This window comes from Pristiophorus japonicus, chromosome 3, assembly GCF_044704955.1.
Source record: "Pristiophorus japonicus isolate sPriJap1 chromosome 3, sPriJap1.hap1, whole genome shotgun sequence".
NCBI lineage: Eukaryota > Metazoa > Chordata > Chondrichthyes > Pristiophoridae > Pristiophorus > Pristiophorus japonicus.
In genome coordinates, this window is record NC_091979.1 from 219,659,817 (window position 1) to 219,683,734 (window position 23,918).

At 46.0% G+C, this 23,918-nt stretch overlaps 1 protein-coding gene across 1 annotated transcript in view; it reads left to right on the plus strand.

Annotated features, from left to right (window-relative positions):
- The window catches only part of LOC139255231 (SH2 domain-containing protein 4B-like), a 168,090-nt gene that overhangs the window by 72,044 nt on the left and 72,128 nt on the right, over positions 1–23,918 (plus strand). Inside the window, exons 4-5 of the mRNA XM_070873892.1 lie at positions 10,072–10,219; positions 14,334–14,481. Coding sequence (XP_070729993.1) covers positions 10,072–10,219; positions 14,334–14,481 — 296 coding nt within the window. The remainder of the gene's footprint in view (positions 1–10,071; positions 10,220–14,333; positions 14,482–23,918) is intronic.

Below are 23,918 nucleotides of genomic sequence, written 5' to 3' on the forward strand. Positions count from 1 at the left end.
TGATCCAATCAATGACCAATCCAAACAATTAATGATCCAATCAATAATCGATTCAATGAAGTATTAATCCAATCAATAACCAATCCATTGAACTACCGATTTAACCTAATGAACCAATCAACGATCAATCCAATCAACTACTGATCCAATCGTTTACTGATCCAATAGCCTAATGATCCAATCAAATACCGATCCAGTCATTTAATGATCCAATCAATGTCCGATCCAATCAACTACTGAACCAATCACTTGATGATCCAATTACTTAATGATCCAATGAACGACTGATCCAACCACTTAATGATCCAATCAGCTACTGATCCAATTACTAAACATTCAATCAATGATCGATCCAATCATTTATTGATCCAATCAGCTAATGGTCCAATCAACCACTGAGCCAGTTACTTAATGTTGCAATTACTTAATGATCCAATCAACAACCAATCCAAACAATTAATGATCCAATCAATAACCGACTCAATTAAGTATTTGTTATGAAGAAAGAGTCAGACTGAATACTGTGAGCTCAAAGTAAAGCATGACAGTCTTTTATTGCAGGTCTCCAGAGTGCCTCTCCAACCTGTGAGGCCTCCTTAAATACCTGTGCTCCCAAGGGCTTATGGGATCCCTTGGGACTCCAGTGGATGAGCCCTCAGGTGACTATACATAGTATATACAAGTTTACATATATAACAACACTCCCCCCACTCCCCCCCCCCCCCGCAAAGTCAAAAGTGTAACGATTTACAAGGTGAGTCGATCTGGGGCCTTTCTTGCTCTGGTTGATGTTCTCGGGCAAATGCTGATATGGGTGAATCGTCTGTTGGGCCCTTGCTGGGCTGCTGTGCAGCTGTGCAGCTGGCCTTGCTGGGCTGCCTGGTGTGGTGAGTCCTGCTGGGCTGCTGTAGATGACGGGTTCTGTGTCGGTTGCTACTGGTGTGTGTGTTGGGGGGTCAAAGAAGGTAGGGTCCAAAGTGGGTTGCTCAGGATAGTCCGTGAATCTGAGTTTGATTTGGTCCAAATGTTTCCGGTGAATGAGTACATTTGAAAATTTGACCCAAAACACCTGCTCCCCTCTTTGGCCACAACATTACCGGGAAGCCACTTGGGACCTTGTCCATAATTCAATACAAATACAGGATCATTGACTTCAACCTCGCATGACACATTTGCGCTATCATGGTATGTACGTTGTTGAAGCCGCCTGCTCTCTACCTGTTCATGTAGATCAGGGTGAACTAACAAGAGCCTTGTCTTAAGTGACCTTTTCATGAGGAGTTCAGCAGGTGGGAGCCCAGTGAGCGAGTGGGGTCTCGTGCGGTAGCTAAGCAGGACTCGGGATAGGTGAGTCTGCAGTGAGCCTTCCGTTACCCTCTTCAAGCCCTGCTTGATGGTTTGCACTGCTCTCTCTGTCTGACCATTGGATGCTGGTTTAAATGGGGCAGATGTGACATGTTTGATCCCGTTACGGGTCATGAATTCTTTGAACTCGGCACTGGTAAAACATGGCCCGTTGTCGCTCACCAGGCCTTTGGTAGTGGGTATTGGTCCTGCAGGGAGAAACGATTAATAGTTACTTTGTAATCGCCACAGATTCTGACGGTGCCATCTCCCTTGAGAACTGGGACAATCGGACTAGCCCACTCGTTGAATTCGATCGGTGAAATGATGCCCTCTCTTTGCAGCCTGTCTAGCTCGATCTCTACCCTTTCTCTCATCATGTACGGTACTGCTCTCACCTTGTGATGAATGGGTCACGCCCCCGGAATCAGGTGGATCTGCACTTTTGCTCCTTGGAATTTCCCAATGCCTGATTCAAACAGCGAAGGGAACTTGTTTAAGACCTGGGCACACGAAGTGTCATCAGCGGGCAATAGCGCTCGGATGTCGTCCCAGTTCCAGTGTATCTTTCCCAGCCAGCTCCTGCCGAGCAGCGTGGGATGATCGCCCGGTACCACCCAGAGTGGTACTTTGTGCACCGCTCCATCGTAGGAGATCTTTACGGTAGCACTGCCGATTACGGGAATCAGTTCCTTTGTGTAAGTTCTTAGTTTCGTGCGAATTGGAGTTAAGACTGGTCTTGAGGCCTTGCTGCACCACAATTTTTCGAAAGTCTTTTTGCTCATGATGGACTGGCTCGCGCCCGTGTCCAGCTCCATTGACACCGGGAGTCCATTTGGTTCCACATTCAGCATTATCGGGGGACACTTTATGGTGAATGTGTGCACCCCATGTACCTCTGCCTCCTCGGTCTGAGGCTCTGGTTCATCATGATCCGCCATGGATCTGTCCTCCTCTGCAACATGGTGGTTTGCAGGATTAACAGGATTTGCAGCACGCCTGCACATAAGTTGGAGGTGTCCCATTGTTCCACAGCCCTTGCAAATGTAACCTTTGAAGCGGCATGAATGGAAACAATGCGCCAACAAGGTGTTAATGGTCTTGCATTCATCACCCTTGATGGTGGATTCTGAGACGTCTGCGGACGTGCAGCTGCAGAAACGTGTGACCTGCCCTGTACGTTGCGCTTTGAAAACAACATCACTTTGTTCACAGTACTTGTAGCAGCACTTGTGTGCTGAGAGATTTGCTTCGTATTGTCACTGGTGGCAATGAACGTCTGGGCTATCACTATGGCCTTACTCAAGGTTGGGGTCTCTATGGTCAAAAGTTTGTGAAGTATGGTTTCGTGGCCAATGCCAAGTACAAAAAATTCTCTGAGCATGTGCTCCAAATATCCTTCAAATTTGCAATGCCCTGCAAGGCGTCTTAGCTCGGCGACATAACTCGCCACTCCCTGGCCTTCAGACCTTTTATAGGTGTAGAACCAGTATCTCACCATCAAAACGCTTTCCTTCGGGTTCAAATGCTCCTGGACCAGTGTGCACAAATCATTGTACGATTTCTCTGTAGGTTTCACTGGAGTAAGCAGATTTTTCATGAGGCCATACGTTGGTGCCCCGCAGACGGTGAGGAGAATTTCCCTTTGTTTGGCATCATTCTCTTCTCCATCCATCTCGTTGGCTACGAAGTATTGGTCGAGTCGCTCCACAAAGGTTTCCCAATCATCTCCCTCCGAGAATTTCTCCAGGATAACCACTATTCACTGCATCTTTGGGTTTATTATCTGTATCTCGTCGCCAGTTGTTACATATGAAGAAAGAGTCAGACTGAATACAGTGAGCTCAAAGTAAAGTGTGACCTTGGTCTTTTATTGCAGGTCTCCAGAGTGCCTCTCCAACCTGTGAGGCCTCCTTAAATACCGGTGCTCCCAAGGGATTATGGGATCCCTTGGGACTCCAGTGGATGAGCCCTCTGGTGTCTGTACATAGTATACATATATAGTTTGATCCAATCAAATACCGATCCAAACACCTAATGATCCAATCAACGACCAATCCAAACAATTAATGAACCAATCAATAATCGATTCAATGAAGTATTAATCCAATCAATAACCGATCCAATGAACTACCGATTTAACCTAATGAACCAATCAACGACCAATCCAATCAACTACTGATCCAATCGCCTAATGATTCAACCAAATACCAATCTAAACACCTAATGAACCAATCAACTACCGATCCAATCAATTACTGATCTAATAGCCTAATAATCCAATTAAATACTGATCCAAACGCCCAATGCTCCAATCAACTACCGGTCCAATCACTTTATGATCCAATCAATGACCGAACCAATCAACTACTGACCCCATCAGTTAATGATCCAATTACTTAATGATACAATCAACTACCGAGTCAGTTACTTAATGAGACAATCACCTAATGATCCAATCAACGACCAATCCAAACAATTCATTATCCAATCAATAACGATTCAATGAAGTATTAATCCAATCAATAACTGATCCAATGATCTACCAATTTAACTTAATGATCCAATCAAATACCGATCCAAACACTTAACGATCCAATCTCATACCGATCCAAACACCTAATGAACCAATCAACTACCAATCCAATCAATTACTGATCCAATAGCCTAATGATCCAATCAAATACCGATCCAAATGACTAATGCACCAATCAACTTCAGGTCCAATCACTTAATGATCCAATCACGTACTGATTGAATTAACTACAGATCCAATCACTTAATGAACCAATCAACTACAGATGCAATCACTTAATCATCCAATCGACTACTGATCCAATCAACTACCGAGCCAATCATTGACCGATCCAATCATTTAATGATTCAGTTGCCTAATGATCCAATTAACTACTGATGCAATCACTTAATGAACGAATGAATTGCAGATCCAATCATTTAATGATCCAATCAACTACCGGTCCAATCTCTTAATGATACAATCAAATACCGATCCAATCAACAGCTGATCCAATCAACTACCGATCCCATCAACTACCGGTCCAGTCACTTAAGGATCCAATCAACAACGATCCAAAAACAACCGATCCAATCAACTATCGATTCAATCACTTAACGATCCAATCACCTAATGATCCTATCAACTACAGATCCAATCACTTAATGATCCAATCGACTACTGATCCAATCAACTACAGATCCATTCAACGAGCTATCCAATCAATTAATGATCCAATCAACTACCCGTCCAATCTCTTAATGATCCAATCACCTACTGATCCAATCACTTAATGAACCAATCAACTAAAGATCCAATCAATTTATTAACCAATCGACTACTGATCCAATCAACTACTGAGCCAATCATTGACCGATCCAATCACTTAATGATTCACTCGCCTAATGATCTAATCAACTGCCGATACAATCATTTAATGAACCAATGAACTACAGATCAAATCACTTAATGTTCCAGTCGATTAATGATCCAATCAACTACCGATCCAATCAACGAGCGATCCAATCAACTAGTGATTCAATCACGTCATGATCCAATCAACTACCGGTCCAATCTAATAATGATCCAATCAACTACTAATCCAATCAACTAATGATTCAATCACCTAATGCTGCAGTCAACTACCAATCTCATCAATTATAGATTCAAACAACCACCGATCCAGTCACTTAATGATACAATCAACTACCAGTCCAATCGCTTTAGGAGCCAACCAATAACCGATCCAAGCAACTACTGATCCAATCACTTAATGAACCAACAAAATACCGAACCAATCACTTAATGATTCAATCGCCTAATGATCCAATCAACTACAGATCCAATCACTTAATGATCCAATCAACTACTGATCCAATCAACTACCGATCCGATCAACGAGCTATCCAATCAAATACTGATTCAGTCACTTAATGATACAACTACCAGTCCAATCACTTAAGGATCCAATCAATAACTGATCCAATCAACTACCAATCCAATCACTTAATGAACCAACCAACTACCAAACCAATCACTTAATGATTCAATCAGCCAATGATCCAATCACCTATAGATCCAATCCCTTAATGATCCAATCAACTATTGATCAATCAACTACCGATCCAATCAATGAGCTATCCAATCAACTATCGATCCAATCACTTAATGATCCAATCAACTACCGGTCCAATCTTTTAATGATCCAGTCAACTACAGATCCAATCAACGACCAATCCAATCAACTGCCATTCCAATCACATAATGATAAAATCAACGACCAATCCAATCAAATAATGATCCAATCACCTAATGCTCCAAGTAACTACCAATCCTATTGACGACCGATCCAATCAAGTACCGATCCAGTCACTTAATGATCCATTGAAATACCAATCCAATCAACTACCGATCCAATCAACTAATAATCCAATCAATGAATCTAATTACTTCATCAGTAATATAATGGGACTAAAGACAGATAAATCCTCTGGACCTGATGGCTTGCATCCTAGGATCAAGAGAAGTAGCGGCAGGGATAGTGGATGGAATTCGCTGCCTCAGAGAGCTGTGGAAGTTCGGTCATTGAATAAATTTAAGACAGAGATAGACAGTTGCTTAACTGATAAGGGAATTAGGGGTTATGGGGAGTGGACAGGGAAGTGGATCTGAGTTGATGATCAGATCAGTGATGATCATATTAAATGGCGGAGCAGGCTCGAGGGGCCGTATGGCCTACTCCTGCTCCTATTTCTCATGTTCTTATGTTCTTAATGATCCAATCAATGACCGATCCAATCACTTAATGATCCAATCCACAACCAATCCAATCACTTAATGATCTAATCAACGGCTGATCCAATCAACTACCAATCCAATCTCTTAATGATCTAATCAACTACTGATCCAATCAACTACCGATGCAATCAACTACCCATGCAACCACTTAATGATACTATCAAATACCGATTCAATCATTTAATTATCCTGCAACTAATGATCCAATCAACAACTGATCCAATCAACTACCGATGCAATCAATTAATGATCCAATCCAATCTCTTAATGATCCAATCAACAACCGATCCAAGCAACAACCGATGAAATCATTTAATGATCCAATCAACTACCATTCCAATCCACTACCGATTAAATCACTTAATGATACAATCAATTAACGATTCAATCACTTAATCATCCAATCAACAACTGATCCAATCAAACAATGATCCAAGCACTTATTGATCCAACCAACTACCGATCTATTCAACTACCGACCCAATCACCTAATGATCCAATCAATGACCGATCCAATCACTTAATGATATAATCAACTACTGATTCAATCACTTAATGATCTAATCAATAACCAATCCAAAGAACGACCGATCCAATCACTTAATGAACCAATCAAATTCCATTCCAATCACAATGATTCAATCACCTATTGATCCAATCAATAACCAATCCAATGAACGACCGATAAACTCACTTAATGAACCAATCAACTACAGATCCAATCACTTAATGATCCAATCGATTACTGATCCAATCAACTACCGATCCAATCAACGAGCGATCAAATCAACTACTGATCCAAATGCTTAATGATCCAATCACCTAATGATCCAATCAACTATCAATCCAAGCACTTAATGAACCAATTAATTACTGATCCAATCATTTACAAATCCAATCACCTAATGATCCAATCAAAGACTGATACAAACACCTAATGAAACAATCAAATACCGATCCAATCACTTAATGAACCAAATAATTACAGATCCAATCACTTAATGATCCAATCGATTACTGATCCAATCAACTACCGATTCAATCAATGAATGATTCAATCAACTACCGATCCAATCACATAATGATCCAATTAACTACCAATCCAATCTCTTAATGTTCCAATCAACTGCCAATCCAATCAACTACCAATCTAATCAACGACCGATACAATCAAGTAGCGACCCAATCCCTTAATGATCCAATCAACCACTGATTCAATCACTTAATTATCTTGCAACTAATGATCCAATCATATAATGATCTAAACAACTACCGATCCAATCAAATAATGATCCAATCAACTACCTATCCAATCGTTTAATGATCCAGTCAACTACCAATCGAATCAAATTCTGATCAAATCACTTAATGATCCAATCAACTACCAATCCAAACTTTTAATGATCCAATCAACTATCGATCTAATCAACAACCGATCCAATCACATAATCTTCCGATCAACTACCGTTCCAATCAACTACCGATTAAGTCACTTAATGGTACAATCAACTATCGATCCAATCATGTACTGATCCAATCAACTACTGATTCAATCAACTAATGATCTAATCAACTACTAATCCAATCAATTAATGATCAACTAATGATCGACCCAATCACATAATGATCCCATCAACTACCGTTCCAATCACCTAATGATCCAGTCACTTAATGATGCAATCAACTACCGATCCAATCACCTAATGAACTAATCACCTAATTATCAAAGCAACTACTGATGCATGCAACTACCGATCCAATCACTTAATAATACAACCAACTACTGATCCAATCAACCTCCGATCCAATCACTTAATAATCAAATCAACTGCCAATCCAATAAACTACCGAAACATCACATAATTATCCAGTCACCTAATGGTACAATCAACTATCGATCCATTCACTTAATAATCCAATCAACTACTGATCCAATCAACTGCCGAACCAATTAATTAATGATCCAATCACCTAATAATCCAATCAACTACCGAACCAATCACTTAATAATTCAATCAACTACCGATCGAATGATCAAATGATGCAATCAACTACCGATGCAATCATTTCTTAATTCAATCAACTACCGATCCAATCCAGTACCGATCCAATCACTTAATGGTCCAGTCAACGACCGATCCAATCATCTAATGGTCTAAACACTTAATGATTCAATCAACTACCGATCCAATCACCAACCGATCCAGTCACCTAATGATCCAATCACCAAATGCCCCAATCACTTAATGATCCAATCATCTACTGATCTAATCAACTGCTGATTCAAACAACTAATAATCCAATCAACTACTGATCCAATGATCTACCATTCCAATCAACTACCGATCCAATCACCTAATGATCCAATCACCTAATCATCGAATCAACTAACGATCCAATCAACTTCCGATCCAATGACTTAATGATCCAATCAACTACCGATCCAATCAACGACCAATCCAATCACATAATTATCCAATCACCTAATGATCCAATCACAATGATCCAATCACTTAATGATCGAATCAATTACCGATTTAATCAACTACCGATCCAATCAACTACCCATACAATCACAATGATCCAATCACCTAATGATCCAATCACATCATGATCCAATCAAATAGCGAACCAATCACTTAATGATCCAATCACCTAATGTTCCAATCACCTAATGATCAAATTAACTACCGATCCAATCACTTAATAATCCAATCAACTACTGATCTACTCTACTACCGAACCAATCACTTACTGATCCAATCACCTAATGATCAAATTAACTACCGATCCAATCACTTAATAATCCAATCAACTACTGATCTACTCTACTACCGAACCAATCACTTACTGATCCAATCACCTAATGATCCAATCAACTACTGGCCCAATCACTTAATCGAATCAACTACCAATCCAATCACTTAATTATCCAATCACCTAATGATCCAATCACCTAATCATCGAATCAACTACCAATCCAATCAACTACCGATCCTATCACTTAATAATCGAATCAACTACCAATCTACTCAACTACCGAACCAATCGCTTATTGATCCAATCACCGAATAATCCAATCAACTACCGATCCAATCAACTAACGATCCAATCACTTAATGATCCAATTAATTACCGATCAAATTACCTAATGATCCAATCACCTAATGATCCAATCATTTATGCGCCATTCAACTACCGATCCAATCATTTAATGATGCAATCAACTACAGATCCAATCAGCTTATGATCCAATCACTTAATGGTCCAATCAAATAAAGATCAATCAACAACCGATTCAATCACTTAATGATCCAATGAGCTGTCGATCCAATCACCTAATGATCCAATCACCTATTTATCAAATCAATTACCGATCCAGTTATCTAATGATCCAAGCAATTGCCGATCCAATCACTTAATGATCGATTTAACTTCCATTTCAATCAGCTAATGATCCAATGAGCTGTCGATGCAATTGACTTCCAATCCGATCAACCAATAATCTGACTAACTAAAAATCTAATGAACTGACAGTAGATTCAACCAAAAATCCCATCAATATAAAAAGGCCCTTGTCAACATTTTGCATGATTGACACCACCAAATATCCTTTGATGCACTAATCAAGGGTGAACTGAGTTTTGTCTTATTTTTTTTAGGGTTTGAGCTTTGCGTCTGATTGAGTCGTTTTCGGCAAATTATTGTTTCTTTATTTTCCTACTAAACCCAAGTCCGAACTTTTGGAGCATGGTGACTCCTGCTGCGGATTTTATAATGTGGCTGACAAACGGTGCTCGAAGCAGGGTCCCTGAAGTTCTCTTTGGGGCTTGTGTTCGGAAAGTCAGGTTTGGATTCGATGCGCACTCTCAGGGATCCATGTCACATATTCCTGCTTTCCACCCCCCTCACAGGAAGGAGCGAGAAGCAGAGATTAAGAAAAAGTTCCGTGATGCAATGATGAAGGAAAAAGCCCGTTCTGTGGCAGGAAAGTGGAAAGAAGAGGCAGAGGATCGGAGAGCTGCAAAACTGGAGGAAGAAAGGATCCAGGAGGAGCTTCAGGTCAGTGCTCTGTGCTGTGGGTGCGAGCCTCATCAGAGGTACAATTTATATATGGGATTTCGACAGTCACATCCTCATCCACAAAACCCCTGATTCACCAAACCCCTCATTCACTGAATCACTCATCCATGATCCTCTCATTCACTGAACCCTTCATCCACTGGACCCTTCATCCACTAGACACCCCAGCCACTGGATCTCAAACCCTCACTCCCCTTCATCACTCAGTGTCCTCACTCCCCTCAATTACCCAGCTCCTTCACTCCACTCAATCACGCATCCCCTCAGTCCACTCAATTGCCTCACCTCCTTACTTCCCTCGATTACCCCGTCCCGTCACTCTCCTCGATTACCCCACCCTCTCACTGGCCTCGATTACCCCGCAATCTCACATCCCTCAATTACCATGCTCCCTCACTCCACTCAATTACCCATCCCATTCACTCCACTCGATTACCCCACCCCCTCACTCCCGTCAATTACCCTGTCCCCTCAATTACCCTGCCCCTCACTCCTTGATTATGCAGCCCCCTCACTCCCCTCAAATACACCGCCTCCTCAGTCTCCTCAATTACCCGACCCTCTAACTCCACTCAATTTCCCTGCAACATCTCACCCCACAATTACCCCGTCCCTTCACAACCCTCGATTACCCAGCCCTCATTCCCCTCGATTTCACGCTCCCTTCATCGCTTCAATTACAAGGCCCCTTCACTACCCTCGATTACCCCACCCCCTCACTCCCCTCGTTTGCCCTACACCCTCACTCCCCTCAATTACCCCGCACACTCACTTCCCTCGATTACGCAGCACCCACGCTGTCCTTGATTACCCCGACCCCTCACACCACTCGATTACCCTGCCGCCTCTCCCCTCGATTACGCAGCCACCTCACACACCTCAATTACCCTGCTCCCTCCATCCGCTCAATTACCCCGCCCCCTCTCTCCTTAATTACCCAGCCCTCACTCCGCAGGATTACCCCACCCCCTCAGTCTACTCGATTGCCCCTAGGCTCATACCACTCGAGTATCCTGCTCCCTCACACCCCTTGATTACCCATCCTCTCACTTCCCTCAATTTCCCAACCCTCTAACTCCACTCGATTGCCCGGCACCATCACACCCCTCAATTACCCCGCCCCCTCACAAATCTCGATTACCCTGCCCCGTTATTTCTCTCGATTACTCTGCCTCCACATTCCCCTCGATTACCCCTCCCCCTCACTCCCCTCAATTACCCTGCCCCTTCACTCCCCTCGATCACCCCGCTCCCTCCATCCCCACAATTGCCCTGGCCCCACACTCCCCTCGATTACCCCTCCCCCTCACTACCCTCCAGTACCCAGCCTTCATTGTCCTCGATTACCCGTTCCCTCCATCCCCTCAATAACCAGGCCGCCTCACTCCCCTCGATTATCCCGCACCCTCAAACCACTCGATTACTCCGCCCTGTCACTCGCCTCAATTACCCAGCTACCTCACTTCTCCTCAATTACCCCAGCCACTCACTCCCCTCAATTACCCCGCCCCCTCACTTCCCTCTAGCACCCAGCCTTTATTCCCCTCAATTATTCTGCTCCCTACATCCCCTCAACAACCAGGCCCCTCACTCCACCCGATTACCGCGCTCCCTCACTCCCCTCGATTGCTCTACCCCCTCACTCCACTCGATTTCCCCATCCCCTCATTCCCGTCTATTACCCCGCCCCCTCACTCACCTCGATCACACCACCCACTCACTCCCCTCGATTAAGCCACCCCCACACTCTCCCCGATTACCCCAGACCCTCACACCACTCGATTACCCTGCCGTCTCAATTACCTACCTCAATTACCCAGCTCCCTCACTCCTTGATTCGGCGACCCCTCTCGCCCCTGATTACCCCGCCCTCTCATTCCACTCAATTACCCCACTTCCTCCATCACCCTCAATTACCCCACCCTCTCACTCTCCTCGATTGTCCTGCCCCCTCACTCCCCCGTCGATTACTTTGCTCCCTCACTCACGTGGATTACACAGTCCCCTCACATCATTCGATTACATCGCCCCTTGCTCCCCTTAATTACCCCGCTCCCTCCATCCCCCTCAATTACCCCGCCCTCTCACTCCACTCGATTATTCCACCCCCTCATTCCCTCGATTATCGCGCCCCCTCTCTCCCCTCGAATACCCCACTCTCACACTCCCCTCAATTACCCTGCCCCAACACTCCCCTCGATTTCCACAACCCTCACTCCTGTCAATTACCCTGCCCCTTCACTCTCCTCGATTGCCCCACCCCCTCAGTCCCCTCAATTACGCAGCCACCTCAGACACCTCAATTACCCAATCCCCTCACTCCTTGAGTATGCAGCCCCTTCACTCCCCTCGATTTCCCCGCCCCTTACTCCCCTCAATTTCTCCACCCACTCCCCTCGATTTCCCCGCACCTCACTCCCCTCAATTACCCCGCCCCTCACTTCCGTCGATTACCCTGTCCCTCACTCCCCTCAATTTCCCCACCCCCTCACTCCCCTCGATTTCCCCGTCCCTCACTCCCCTCGATTTCCCCGCCCCTCACTCCCCTCGATTTCCCCACCCCCTCAATCCCCTCGATTTCCCCGCCCCTCACTCCCCTCGATTTCCCCGCCCCCTAACTCCCCTCGATTATCGTGCCCCCCTCACTGCCACCGATTACCCCACCTCCTCAGTGCCCTTGACGGATTGTGTGAAATGTAAAATCCATCATTTTGTTGCTGTAGATTTTAACAAATTTTCTGGAATTCTTTGAGGATGTAATGAGCAGCATGGATAAGGGCGACCAGTGGATGTGGTGTTGTTGGATTTCCACAAGTTATTCGATAAGGTGCCACACAAAAGGTTACTGCAGAACATAAAAGTTCACGGGGTTGGGGGTAATATATTAGCATGGATAGAGGATTGGCTAACTGACAGAAAACAGAGAGTTGGGGTAAATGGGTCATTTTCCGGTTGGCAAACAATAATTAGTGGGGTGCAGCAGGGATCAGTGCTGGGGCCTCAACTATTTACAATCTATATTAATCACTTGGATAAAGAGACCGAGTGTAATGTAGCCAAGTTTGCTGATGATACAAAGATGGGTGGGAAAGCAAATTGTGAGGAGGACACAACAAATCTACAAAGGGATATAGCCAGGCTAAGTGAGTGGGCAAAAATTTAGCAGATGGAGTATAATGTGGTAAAATGAGAGGTTATCAACTTTGGCAGAAAAAATAGAAAAGCAAATTATAATTTAAATGGAGAAAAACTGCAAAGTGCTGCAGTAAAGAGAGACCTGGAGGTCCTTGTGCATGAAACACAAAAAGTTAGTATGCAGTTACAGCAAGTAATCAGGAAATTAAATGGAATGTTGGCCTTTATTGCAAGGGGGATAGAGTATAAAAGCTGAGAAGTCCTGCTACAACTGTACAGGGTATTGATGAGGCCACACCTAGAGTACTGCGTACAGTTTTGTTCTCTGTATTTAAGGAAGGATATACTTGCATTGAAGCTGTTCAGAGAAGGTTCACTAGGTTGATTCCGGAGATGAGGTGGTTGACTTAGAAAGTTAAGTTGAGTAGGTTGGGCCTATACCCATTGGAGTTCAGAAGAATGAGAGGTGATCTTATCGAAACATATAAGATAATGAGGGGGCTCGACAAGGTGGACGCAGAGAGGATGTTTCCACTCATAGGGGAAACTAAAACGAGGGGACATAGTCTCAGAATAAGGGGCTGCCCATTTAAAACTGAGATGAGGAGCAATTTCTTCTCTCAGAGGGTTGTAAATCTGTGGAATTCTCTGCCCCAGAGAGTTGTGGAGGTTGGGTCATTGAATATATTTAAGGCGGAGATAGACAGATTTTTGTGCGATAAGGGAATAAATGGTTATGGGGAGCGGGCAGGGAAGTGGAGCTGAGTCCATGATCGTATTAAATGGCGGAGCAGGCTCGAGAGGCCAGGTGGCCTACTTCTGCTCCTATTTCTTATATTTTTTATGTTCTTATAATTTAAGGAGGTACGCAGTGTGCTGGTGACTGGACTGTACAAATCACCCAACAGGCCTAAAATGTATTGAAAAAATTAATTAAAATTATACTTTTCTCTCTTAGAAAAGAGAAGATGAGGAGAGGCAGCAGGGAGAGGAAGAAATCCGGCAACAGGAGGTGAAACGGGCAAAGGAACTCTACATCAGCCTGAAACAGGCCCATCAGGAAAACCAGCGCAGTGAGAAGGATGAACATGAGTGGCAGGAAATGTGTGAGTGTGAGCGCGCGAGTATATGTGAGTATGTGTGCGCGAGCGAGAGCGTGAGCGAGCTTATGTGCATGTGAGTGTGTGTGAGCGAGTGTGTGTGCGAGTGTACATGTGAGTGCGAGTGTGTGTGTGTGTGTGAGCGAGTGTATGTGTGAGTGCAAGTGTATGTGCAAGTGTGTGTGCATGCGAGTGTGTGTGCGTGCGAGTGTGTGCAAGTGTGTGCATGCGAGTGTGTGTGCGTGCGAGTGTGTGTGTGAGCGAGTGTGTATGTATGCGGGTGTATGTGAGCGAGTGTGTGTGCGAGTGTGTGTTTGTGAGTGTGTATATGAGCGAATGTATGTGCGAGTATGTGTGCGTGCAAGTGTGTGTGAGCGAGTGTATGCAAGTGTGTGTGTGAGCAAGTGTGTGTGTGAATGAGTGTGTGTGTGTGAACGAGTGTACTTCATTAGCTGTAAAACGCTTTGAGACGTCCGGTGGTCGTGAAAGGCGCTATATAAATGCATGTCTTTCTTCTTTCACTATCTCTGCAGCCACCTTTTTTAGAAGCCTAGGATATAGGTCATCAGTTCCCATTAGTTTCTCAAGTACTTTTTCTCTACTGACATTAATTACTTTAAGTTCTCCACTCTTATTATTCCCTTGGTTCCCCACTACTTTTGGTATGCTTTTTCTGTCTTCTACTGTAAAGACATATGAGAAATGGCAGAGAATTTAAATGAATATTTTGTATATGTCTTTATACAAAATATTCATTTAAATTCTCTGCCATTTCTTTATTCCCCATTTCATTTCACTTGTCTCAGCCTCTAAGGGACCAACACTTATTTTACTACTCTCTTCCTTTTTACATACTTGTAGAAGCTCTTACAATCTGTTTTTATATTTCTAGCTAGTTTACTCTCATGTTTTATTTTGTCTCTTGTTATCAATTTTTTGGTCATCCCTTGCTGGTTTCTAAAGCTCTCCCAATCCTCAGGCATACTACTATTCATCGCAACATTATAAGTATCTTCTTTTAATCCAATACCATCTTTAACTTCTTTAGTTAGCCATGGATGCATTACTTTTTCCGTAGAGTTTTTATTTCTCAATGGAATGTTGGTCCTCCATGGAACCACTGCCACTCCCCCAGGGTGGCGTCTCAACATGATCTGCTGCAGGCAGAATGCACCAGCTCTCTCAGAAATGCAGACTGCATTTAAGTTGTGCAGTCCAGCTTTAATTAGAGCTCGCCTCGCACGAACTTGGGACCCCGCAATCATGCTAATCAACACAAAGTTTGCGTGCTGCCCCCAGTCCTCTGAATGGGCATGGGTTGCTTGCAAGATTCATTAACACTTTACACACCTGTAACCCCAGCCCAGTGTGTCCTGAGCCTTGAGCATCTCTCTCCAGTTGTCCCAGGTCTGTAAGCAGTGATCAATAGTTCAGATTACACATACCGTGTCACTGATACCACAATGCTCCATATATTTTAAATGACTTTGGGACTGTTAAGTCTCAAATAAAGCAATGTGACTGAGTACTGTAGACTTGAGTAAGTGTGACTTTAGTCTCTTTATTCTGATTCCAGAGTGTTGGTACAGCAGGGGAGGCACGTTTATGTGCTATGCTCCCAAGGGATGCTGGGATCCCTTGGGACTCCAACAGATGCGCCCTCTGGTGGCGGTAGAATGCTGGTTACAAGGTGTTGCATACATAACATCACTCCCCCCCCCCCCCCCAAGTCAATAGTACACTTATTTACAGGGTGAGACGATCTGGGGCTTTCTGCTCCCTAGGTGATCGTCTCAGTACAAACACAGGTACAGGTGAGTTGGTTGGGCCTTCGCTAGACTGCTGTACAGCTGGGGATAATGAGTTCAGCTTCGTGGTCAACCATGATTGTAGGTTACCATTTGTTTGTGTATCGGAGGGTCGAAGTTGGTGGTGTCTGTCATGTATGTAACCACAATGTAACACCACTGTATTACTGTATACACTCAACCTAGATGCACACCTTGACCACAAGGGGTGAACTTGTGGGAGACACTCCTTACCTGATCACACAGGTATAAAAAGGGAGATCCCACGCAGGGTCATCCCTTGGAGTCCTGTGAATAAAGAGTTAAGGTCACAGAGTGACCTTGTTCCCTGAATGTGCCTCGGGGACTTTACATTGGCGACGAGAAACGAGAATTCACGACCCACGAGAATGGCCACCGGTAGCACAGAGGAATGGTACTGTTTTGGGGAAGACTGGGACGATTTTGTCAAGAGGCTTCAGCAAAGCTTCGTTACGAAAGAATGGCTGGGGGATGCAGCGGCCAACAAGCGAAGGGCTCATCTTTTGACCAGCTGTGAACCAAAGACTTACACGCTCATGAAGGACTTACTAACACTCGAAAAGCCGGCGGACAAAACCTTTGAAGAACTTAGCAAATTGATCGGGGAGCACCTCAAACCAGCGGGTAGCATACATATGGCCCGACACAGATTCTACACCCACCGACGTCGTGAAGGACAGAGCATACCGGACTTCGCAGCGGACCTCCGGCATTTGGCCAGCATCTGTAAGTTCACAGATGCCTGCAGGGGGGAGATGTTAAGGGACTTCTTTATCGAGGGCATCGGTCATGTGGAGATTTTCCGCAAGTTAATTGAGACCAAGGATTTGATCTTGGAAGCGGCGGCGTTGATAGCTCAAACTTTCATGGCGGGAGAGGAAGAGACGAAAATAATATACGCACGCAATTCTGCTTCTAACGCGGCGAGGGATCAGGGAGTCAACATCATCAATGTGGCTCAGAACCCTGCAGGCAGGCAGGGGCAGTCCGACACTCTCCAGGTAGCAATAGACCCCAGAGTAGGACTTCAACAGAGACAATGGCAGGCTGAACAGACATTCACGCCATCACAGTGGACAATGTGGCCCGGGATGGGGCCATTGACACCCACTAATAGGGTACTTAAGAGCGGTCAAAGGGACAGTCAGCGCGGAATGCCTAGCCATAGTCCCTTTGTTCCCAACAATGGAAATTTTAACTCATGCTGGAGGTGTGGGGGAAAACACCCAGCCAGATCTTGCAGATTTCAACAGTTTGCAGGAACTGCAATCCCAGTGGCCATTTAGCTCGAATGTGCAGGAAGCCTGCAACCAGACTAATATATGAGGCGGATGGACCAGAAGAGGGTTCTTTGAGGCAGGATGACTTTTGGGGCAAATCAATGGACGCCGAGGTTCAGCGGGTCCATGTGGTGAATATTCACAGTTCATACACCAAAAGGCCACCAATGATGATAAGGGTTTTATTAAACGGAATCCCAGTATGCATGGAGCTGGACACTGGGACCAGCCAGTCACTCATGGGCATTCAGCAATTTGAGAAGCTATGGCCATTTAAAGCCAGTAGACCAAAATTAGCACGTGTTGAGACACTATTACGGACTTACACTGAAGAAATCATTCCGGTGCTAGGCAGTGCAATGTTGGCTGTCGCACATAATGGGTTAGTGAATCGGCTGCCGCTCTGGATTGTCCCGGGCAATGGTCTCGCACTGTTGGGGAGGAGCTGGTTAGCCGAGATGAACTGGAAATGGGGGGATGTTCACGCAATGTCATCTGTGGAGCGAAGTTCATGCTCACAAATTCTGCAACAATTCGATTCACTATTCCAACCTGGCGTCAGGACTTTCAAAGGCACTAAAGTAGTGATACACATCACCCTGGACACCAGGCCAGTGCACCACAAAGCCAGAGCGGTGCCGTATGTAATGCGGGAAAAGATCGAGAGCGAATTGGACCGGCTGTTGAGAGCGGGCATCATCTCGCCTGTTGAATTCAGTGACTGGGCGAGCCCCATCGTTCCCGTCCTAAAAGTGGATGGCACTGTCAGGATCTGTGGCGACTACAAGGCCACCATCAATTGGGTGTCCCTACAAGATCAATACCCGCTCCCAAGAGCGGAGGACCTTTTCGCCACGCTGGCAGGTGGCAAGCTGTTCACCAAGTTGGACCTCACTTCAGCCTATATGACCCAGGAACTTGCTGACAAATCCAAACTACTGACCACCATCACCACGCACAAGGGATGTTCGTTTATAACAGTTGTCCATTTGGCATGCGATCAGCGGCCGCGATTTTTCAACAAAACACGGAAAGCCTGCTTAAATCCATTCCTGGAACGATCGTATTCCAGGACGACATCCTCATCATGGGTCGAGACACCGAGGAACACCTCCACAATCTGGAGGAGGTGCTACACCGCCTGGACCGGGTAGGCCTGCGACTCAAGAAGTCTAAATGTGTGTTTTTAGCCCCTGAGGTTGAGTTTCTGGGCAGGAGGGTGGCTGCAGATGGGATTCGGCCCACCGAATCCAAAACAGAGGCGATTCAACGCGCATCCAGGCCCTGCAACACATCGAAGTTGCGTTCCTTCCTGGGACTGTTGAACTATTTCGAGAACTTTCTGCCAAACTTGAGCACGTTGTTGGAGCCGCTACATATGCTCCTGCGAAAGGGTTGCGATTGGTTTTGGGGGGACTGTCAGGAACAGGCTTTTGATCGGGCGCGAAACCTACTTTGTTCAAACAAGTTGTTGACACTGTACGACCCTCGTAAAAAATTGGTTCTGACATGTGATGCATCGTCCTATGGGGTTGGGTGCGTGTTGCAGCAGGACAATGCTGAGGGTCAGCTACAACCTGTGGCTTATGCCTCCAGGTCGCTCTCTCAAGTAGAACGGGGATATGGGATGGTCGAGAAGAAAGCGCTTGCATGTGTCTATGGTGTAAAAAAAATACATCAGTACCTCTTTGGTAGGAAGTTTGAGTTAGAGACGGATCACAAGCCATTAACATCCCTATTATCTGACAGTAAGGCTGTCAATGCCAACGCAACAGCTCGCATACAGCGATGGGCCCTCACGCTGGCTGCCTATGACTACTCCATCCGGCACCGGCCCGGCACTGAAAATTGCGCTGACACACTCAGCAGGCTTCCACTGGCCACCACTGAGGGGGCAGCGGAGCAATACGCCGAGATGGTCATGGCTGTCGATGCCTTTGACAGCGCAGGCTCCCCCATCACAGCCCGCCAGATCAAAATCTGGACAAACAGAGATCCCCTCCTATCCCTGATTAAGAAATGTGTCCTGACTGGGGATTGGGCGCCCGCACACGGAGCATGCCCTGAGAAGGTCAGACCGTTCCACAGACGGATGGATGAGCTCTCCATCCAAGCCGACTGCCTACTATGGGGCAGCCAGGTAGTTATGCCCCAGAAGGGCAGGGAGGCATTCATCAGGGAACTCCACAGCGAGCACCCAGGCATTGTGCTGTTGAAGGCCATTGCCCGGTCACACGTTTGGTGGCCTGGAATTGATTGAGACCTGGAACACTCCCCCAGGGAGGCCCCGCTCAGCCTGTGGCCCTGGCCCACCAGGCCATGGCCACGCATTCATGTTGACTACGTGGGCCCGTTCATGGGTAAGATGTTCCTTATTGTGGTAGATGTGTACTCGAAATGGATCGAATGCATCATTCTGAATTCTTGCACGTCATCCACCACCGTGGAAAGCCTACGTGCGATCTTTGCAACCCATGGCTTGCCGGACATCCTGGTTAGTGATAATGGCCCATGTTTCACAAGCCACGAATTCCGAGAGTTTATGTCGGGCAATGGCATTAACCACGTCAGGACTGCGCCGTTCAAGCCGGCCTCCAATGGCCAGGCGGAACGTGCGGTCCAAATCATTAAGCAAGGTATGCTCAGGATTCAAGGACCCTCCCTACAATGCCGCCTATCGCGTCTCCTGCTGGCCTATAGATCCCAACTGCACTCGCTCACGGGGGTCCCGCCCGCAGAGCTACTAATGAAACGGACACTCAAAACTCAGTTGTCCCTCATTCACCCAGTCCTGACCGACATAGTTGAGGGCAAACGCAAGTCACAAAACGAGTACCATGACCGTAATTCGAGGGGGAGATGTATAGAAATAAATGATCCTGTATTCGTCCTCAATCACGCTATGGGGCCCAAATGTCTTGAGGGTACTGTAATTGACAAAGAGGGGAATAGGGTCATCGCGGTAAAACTCAACAATGGTCAGATGCGCCGTAAGCATCTGGACCAAGTAAAAAAAAGGTTCAGCATCGACACGGAGGAACCTGAAGAAGACCATGAGATGGAGCTCACAACACCGCCAGTGAACGAACAACAAGAGCAATCAGAAGAATGCACAGTCCCTGCGGTCAGCCCGGACAGGCCGGAATCACCACAGGTGACAGACACTCACGTCAGTGTCCAACAACCAGAGCCCCAACTGTGGCACTCCACGAGGGAGTGTAGAACACCTGAAAGACTAAACCTATGATCCCAATAAGACTTTGGGGGGGAAGGTGATATCATGTTTGTAACCACAATGTAACACCACTGTATTACTGTATACACTCAACCTAGATGCACACCTTGACCACAAGGGGTAAACTTGTGGGAGACACTCCTTACCTGATCACACAGGTATAAAAAGGGAGGTCCCACGCAGGGTCATCGTCTTTGGAGTCCTGTGAATAAAGAGTTACGGTCACAGAGTGACCTTGTTCCCTGAATGTGCCTCGTGTGGTTTCATGCTGTAGAGTAAGGACTTTACAGTGTCCTCTTCAGGTTGCTTGTGGCTTTCTGCAAGTTAGTCCATTTGCAAATTTGACCTCAATCACCCTACTCCCTTCTTTGGCTACGACAGTGCCAGCAAGCCATTTGGGACCATGTTCATAGTTGAGTACAAATACAAGATCATTGACTTCAATATCGCATGACAAATTTGCGAGATCATGATACATGCTTTGTTGATGCCGCCTGCCCTCGACATGATCATGGAGATCAGGGTGGACTAGAGAGAGCCTTGTTTTGAGTTCCCTTTTCATGAGTAGTTTGGCAGGGGGACTTGTGAGGTAGTTGAGCAGGACTCGGGACAGGCGGGTCTGCAGGGAGCCTTCCGACTCGCATTTCAAGCTTTGCTTGATGATTTAGACTGCCCGTTCTGCCTGACCGTTAGATGCGGGCTTGAACGGGGCAGATGTGACGTGCTTGATCCCATTGCGGGTCATGAATTCCTTGAATTCAGCGCTGGTGAAGCACGGCCCATTGTCGATGACAAGGACATCAGGCAGGCCGTGCATGGCGAACATTCTTCGATGGTGGCAGTTTACGTGCTTACAGACATTATTACACGCTCAATCCATTTTGAATAAGCATCCACAACAACCAAAAACATTTTGCCTAGGAACGGGCCAGCGAAGTCAACGTGGATCCTAGACCACGGTTTGAAGGGCCATGACCACAAACTTAGTGGTGCTTCCCTGGGTGCATTGCTCAGTTGAGAGCAAGTGTTGCATTGGCGCATGCGAGACTCCAAATCTGAGTCAATGCCGGGCCATCACACATGGGATCTGGCTATAGCTTTCATCATTATTATGCCTGGATGAGTACTGTGTAGGTCGCGTATGAACATTTCCCTGCATTTCTTCGGCAAAACCACCCGATTACCCCACAAAAGACAGTCCGCCTGTATGGACATTTCGTCTTTGCGCCACTGGAATGGCTTGATCTCTTCATGCATCTCCGTTGGGGCGCTGGACCAGCTCCCATGGAGGACACAGTTTTTTACAAGGGATAGTAAAGGATCCTGGCTGGTCCAGGTCCTGATCTGGCAGGCTTTTAGTTTTCAAATGCATCCATCACCAAGAGCAAATCTGCAGGCTGTGCCATTTCCACCCCGGTGGTGGGCAATGGTAGCAGAGCATCAGCACAGTTCTCTTTGCCTGGCCTGGGGCGAATTACATAGTTATATGCAGACAGCGTGAGCGCCCATCTTTGGATGCGAGCAGAGGCATTGGTATTAATACCTTTGCTCTCTGAGAATAGCGATATGAGCGGCTTATGGTCAGTTTCTAACTCAAACTTAAGCCCAAACAGATACTGCCGCATTTTTTTCACCCCGTTAACTCATGCCAGAGCTTTTTGAATCATGCTGTAGGCCCTTTCGGCCTTGGACAAACTCCTGGACGCATAAGCGACCGGTTGTACTATTCCCTTGTTGCAACACACACCCGACCCTGTACGAAGACGCATCGCAAGCGAGCACTAAACGTTTACATGGGTCATACAGAACAAACAGTTTGTTGGAACATAACAGATTTCTGGCTTTCTCAAAAGCAGTCTCTTGTGATTTCCCCCATACCCAGTCATCTCCCTTGCGTAGCAACACATGTAGAGGTTCTAGCAAGGTGCTTAACCCGGGTAGGAAACTACCAAAATAATTGAGGAGTCCCAGGATTGACTGCAGCTCCATCACGCTTTGTGGTCTCGGCGCGTTCTTGATGGCCTCCGTCTTGGCGTTGGTGGGTTTGATGCCTTCTGCCGCAATTCTTCTCCCTAAGAACTCGACCTCCGGCGCCAGGAAAACACACTTTGAGCATTTCAACCTGAGTCCCACATGATCTAGCTGACTTAGAACCTCTTCCAGGTTCTTCAAGTGCTCGATGATGTTCCGACTTGTGATCAATATGTCGTCCTAGAAAACCACGGTGTGCGGAACCGACTTTAGCAGACCCTCTATGTTCCTTTGAAAAATGGCCGCGGCCGATCGAATCCCAAACGGGCATCTATTGTAGATGAACAGACCTTTGTGCATGTTGATGCAGGTGAGGCCTTTCGAAGATTCCGCCAGCTCCTGCATCATGTAGGCCAAGGTCAGGTCCAACTTGGTGAACATCTTTCCTCCTGCCAGCTTCGCAAATAGGTCATCTGCCTTGGGTAATGGGTACTGGTCCTGCAGCGAAAAACGGTTAATCGTTACTTTATGGTCCCCACAAAGTCTGACCGTGCCATAGCCCTTGAGAACCGGAATAATCGGACTGGCCCACTCATTGAACTCAACCGGCGCAATGATGCCCTCTCGTTGCAGCCTGTCCAACTCGATCTCCACTTACTCTCTCATCATGTATGGCACCGCACGTGTCTTGTGGTGGATGGGTCGTGTACCTGGAACCAAGTAGATCTGCACCTTCACCCCAGAGAAATTTCCGATGCCTGGCTCAAACAACGACGGAAACTTGCTCAAAACCTGGACATATGAGGCATCATCGATGGACGAAAGCGCTCGGATGTCGTCCCAGTTCCAGAGGATCCTTCCCAGCCAGCTTCTGCCGAACAGTGTGGGGCCATCTCCTGGTACAATCCATAGTGGTATTTCGTGCACCGCTCCATCATAGGAGACTTTTACTGTTGCACTGCCAATTACAGGGATCAGCTCTTTAGTGTAAGTTCTCAGCTTGGGTATGAATAGGGCTCAGCTTGGGCCTTTGTACCTTGTTGCACCACAGCCTCTCGAAGGCATTTTTGCTCATGATAGACTGACTCGTTCCCGTGTCCAATTCCATGGATACTGGAATTCCATTCA